The sequence below is a fragment of the Priapulus caudatus genome, unplaced genomic scaffold (assembly GCF_000485595.1).
Source record: "Priapulus caudatus unplaced genomic scaffold, Priapulus_caudatus-5.0.1 Scaffold97, whole genome shotgun sequence".
In the NCBI taxonomy this organism is placed as follows: Eukaryota; Metazoa; Priapulida; class Priapulimorpha; order Priapulimorphida; family Priapulidae; genus Priapulus; species Priapulus caudatus.
The window spans coordinates 75,505-79,705 of record NW_014577158.1 but is presented as its reverse complement, the minus strand read 5'-3'; the positions used below and the strand labels follow the sequence as shown (position 1 = coordinate 79,705).

At 46.6% G+C, this 4,201-nt stretch overlaps 1 protein-coding gene and 1 long non-coding RNA gene across 2 annotated transcripts in view; both read right to left on the bottom strand.

Moving 5' to 3' along the window:
• Positions 1–1,277, bottom strand: part of LOC106805030 — a 6,931-nt gene extending 5,654 nt beyond the window's left edge. The window contains exons 1-2 of the long non-coding RNA XR_001393389.1: positions 1,214–1,277; positions 323–514 (exon numbers count right to left, since the gene is read on the bottom strand). This is a non-coding gene — a long non-coding RNA (uncharacterized LOC106805030). The remainder of the gene's footprint in view (positions 1–322; positions 515–1,213) is intronic.
• Positions 1,278–1,456: 179 nt separating this feature from the next.
• Positions 1,457–4,201, bottom strand: part of LOC106805018 — a 7,882-nt gene continuing 5,137 nt past the window's right edge. The window contains exons 2-7 of the mRNA XM_014806486.1: positions 4,076–4,138; positions 3,725–3,850; positions 2,973–3,197; positions 2,348–2,467; positions 1,965–1,973; positions 1,457–1,468 (exon numbers count right to left, since the gene is read on the bottom strand). Of these exons, the coding sequence (XP_014661972.1) occupies positions 1,457–1,468; positions 1,965–1,973; positions 2,348–2,467; positions 2,973–3,197; positions 3,725–3,850; positions 4,076–4,138 (555 nt within the window). The remainder of the gene's footprint in view (positions 1,469–1,964; positions 1,974–2,347; positions 2,468–2,972; positions 3,198–3,724; positions 3,851–4,075; positions 4,139–4,201) is intronic.

Sequence of the window (4,201 nt, the reverse complement as noted above, 5' to 3'; positions counted from 1 at the left end):
CCAGGAAACAAATATACTGTTTTCGTTCCAGGAACCATTTGCGCTATGGCGTATGGATACTATTTTGCGTTATCTGGTACTTCGTTAAAATATAACTTGCGTACACGGAAGTTTTCAAAATAGCCAACTTCGGAGCACATTTCTGGCTCAATGAGAACATTTCGTGATGTTTGCACACTGCAAGTATGCTCACAGTAGGTCTATATGGCCTTTTGTTGTGAGGTCTATCAATTTTCAAGGCTCGTAGACCAACGGGGTGACGTGGAAATCCCCCCAACAAGGCACAGTAGTGTGCAAAGTATTTCTACACCCGACTGATTACCTTATTCTTTTCTTCTTCCTCTCGCTTTTTCTGCTCGAGTTCGAGCAACCTTTCCTTCAATTTCCGGTCTTCCTCTCTCCTCCTTTCCTCGGCCTGCCTGCGGGCCTCCTCCAACTTGCGCAGCTCTTCCTCTATCCTGAGAACAGGTCCCGGGGATAGACTCACTGGCTCTTGTCCCTCCTCTTCTCCCCCCTAAACAAAACAACAACAAAAATATGTGTGTACAAACTCGTAAACACCCCATCAATATTCGTGAGGTAGTCTCGTCTTTCAACGTGGATTCATTTACATTCATTTTCGGCAATATTGCTTGTGCAAAGCAGAATATTCTGTCATTGCAAAATTCCAGCAAATAGAAATGGAAGCATTGTAACGTGTTTTGCACGTGTTGCATGAATTAGTCACCGAGGCTGGACCGGGGGTTGTTGTAGTAATAGTCTATCTAGACACAGCATCGCGCATCTTGTTGCGGCTACATTGATGTATTAAGGGGAATTGGATAAGCGTGTCTTTAGGTTAGGCAGTTTCTAAGGTCATTGTGAAATAGGGGTAGGACGCGGTCTGAGAGAACGGGTACATGTGCGTGCAGGATGTTTGTAGGAGTTTGGGAGGGAATATATATGACAGAGATGTAAGAGTCAAGTCTGGTTCTGGTCGCGAGAGAAAGCGCACGCGCGTGCCACATGCGTGTGCGTGGTTTTGTGTCTCTTTGTGCGATGTGTCTACACTGTATGACTATGAGTTATTAAAGAATATTCCGGTTACAACACAAGTTTTGGATTTATATCTTCATTCGTGTTTACAGCATATTACATGAATTATCACCACAGCTATGATTGGGGTTCACACGTTTTACTGTAACTAAATAGATTAGATGAACCCGTCTTGTACCTTTAGGTCTGATGCACATATCGATGACTCAGCACTGAAGCTAGGTGGTGCAAGAGCACTTGGCCTGTAATTAAGAGTAATAGAATATTTTAATCAGCCACGTGCTACATTACATTTTTGTCAACAAGGCCATTGTTTGTGTGACAACCGTGTACCAAGGCCCATTAGTTTTTTACTGCATCTAAACTAAAATTAATTCATACACCATGTACAAATAAGGGGTTTCAGACCATCATTTACTAATCAAAATGTAAACTATAAATGCGAATTATGAAGGTTAAATTTAACTAACAACAAATCCCATCAACTGTAATGCTAATAATAATAATAATAATAATAAAAATAAAGTAGAGAAACATTAAGACTTTTTACAGGATCTCATGTGAAACAAGGATGTAGGTGAACGGGATGTAGATTACGCACATGCACGCACACACATGCACACGTACGTACGCACACGCACACACGCAGGGCCATACGCAGCAGGGGGGCAGCAGGGGCAGTTGCACCCCCTAGAGATTTTCAGAGTATGCCTTTTAATGGGACAAATAGGGCAATAGAGGGCGTGGGGAGTACCTTTGCCCCCCCTACAGAAAATTTCCTGCGTATTTGCCCCCCTACAAAAAATTTCCTGCGTACGGCCTTGCACACACGTATGCACGCCTTCATATGTACATGCACGCACGCACGCACGCACGCACGCACGCACGCACGCACGCACGCACGCACGCACACACACACACACACGCACCAGGATCTCCTGTTAAATGCGCGCATGCGAGCGGTATGTAGATGACACACACGTACGCACACTCTCACATGCACATGTCCACACATGCACGCACACAGTCCAGGATCTCCCATGACACACGTGCAGTGAAAAAATACACGGGGGCTCGGGGCGATTTAGCCCTTGAAATGCCAAAAAGAGCCCCGGAAATGGCAAAAAGAGCCCCCGTAAATTTGCATAGAGTTCAATGCAAACCAAATTTTAGAGTGCTATTTTCATGCACGCGAGCTTGAAAAGTAGCCCCCGAAAAATAAATTATATTTTTTCCCTGCACACGTGCGAGCGGTATATGTATTGTACATCACACGCACGCTCACGCAGTAACTGAAGTTTCGTTTACGAACCTCGTCCGTGAGTTGTGCGCCGGACACCGAGCAACCCTTCATTAGATGTCTCTGCCTCTCTACCTCCTCGTCCTCCACCTTCTGCCCCGGTGCACCTTCCCCCTTTGTCCTCCCTTCGTCCTAAACAAGCACGATTGCAAAACAAAAAATGTCGTTAAAGACATTTTTCGTAACGCCAATAAGACATCACTACAACAAAATGTATGAATCCTGAATGCTTGCAAAATTTAACTTTTTCACAAGCTTCTATCTACCAGAATTTGCCAACAAAATGCACACTAATGACATTTATTTCAACCGTGGAGTTCCCGTAGCAACCTACGTTTAACTACGCCGCGTCACATCGAGTATTCAAACTGAGAAATCGCAAAAACAATACGACGCCGTTTTGTAGATTTCTTCCCTGCCGAACTGGTGTGTCAGTATAGCGTCCGTAGCAACGCAGCGCACCTCAGATGCGATACCAGCAGACGACGCTGCAAGTTGAACAACGACCTCACGACCATTCTGTCGTACCCTTCTCGCCTCAGCCTTCATGCGCGTCAACAATGCGCGATAGCGGTCGCACGTCTTCAGAATCAACGCGCTCTCTGCAAGGCCGGCGCAGCAACAAGAGAACGCTTACGATGTGGTGAATCACGTGCCGCTCTCCGCTCGTCGCCGACGTGATGTCGAGCGAACACTCGAGCATCTCTCGCACGCTGGGGTGCGGCGACGGCTCGGGGAGGCCAATCGACATGCTAGAGAGGTTCGCTGCAGCAGCCGCCGCCGTCGTCGTCGTCGCCATGGCGTCGTCATTGTCGTCATCAGGCAGGCTCGCGCCGTCGCCGTTGCCCGCGTGCCCCACCCGCTGCAAAACACAAGCACAGCATGAGAGCCATGCTTTAATACACGCAGTCTCAACTATGTATTAGATGTATGTAGATCAGGAGTAGATAATAGGGAATTCCCCTATTATCTACTCCTGGATTAATTCCCTATTATCTACTCCTGATGTAGATTGTATGTAGATTAGTTTGAGCTAATAGTGGCGCCATATATTCGACAGGAGAGTCAGAGCGGATAGACGCGTTGTTGGTCGTGGGCTTACCACCGTTCAAAATTAAACTCCGTTATCACAGAGAGTCGTCATTACATATATATATATGATTACCTATGTATGTATATGCGTGTGTGTGCGTGCGTGCGTGCGTGCGTGCGTGCATGCGTGTGTGCGTGCGTGCGTGTATACGATGCGTATTTTTTGTAATCGATATTTTTAGTGGTGTGTCCGAATACATCCGACAGCATTCCATTTCTACCTTAAGTTAGCAATTCCTTTCCACTTCGATAAGTTGTTGTTCCCTGTACCGCACAGGCTACTCGCGAATACCGTACCTCTGCGATCGCTGCACCTGGTTTTGGATTCGTTTTTCTCTTCCTAGGTGGAGCTGCAGGCAGCAGCTCACCCTCGCTCTCGGCCACGACCGCGTCGCGTAACGCAGTCAGCTGCACGGGATCCGCCTACGCAGCGAACGACATTCATTAATTACCACGACGAATTCGCCAAGAAGAATTCGAAGACCTCACGGCCATTGCGTAGATTTCGGTTACTACTCCGAAAATTAAACTCCGACGACGATGAATCTTTGCATGGAATGCGAGACGAGTAAACTGCAGCACGACAGCTGATTAGAATCGGCCGCAACTAGCCCGTTCAAAATCACATCTACGGGAGTACATACACACCTGTTCTTGATGCTTCGTACACCTAGCCCTCGTACTTGCAACAATGTCTGGTACCTGTTCCACCTGTTAAATTGACTACGTCACGAATTTTCTATGGTAAAATTTGTAAAATTTTTGTTGCCATTT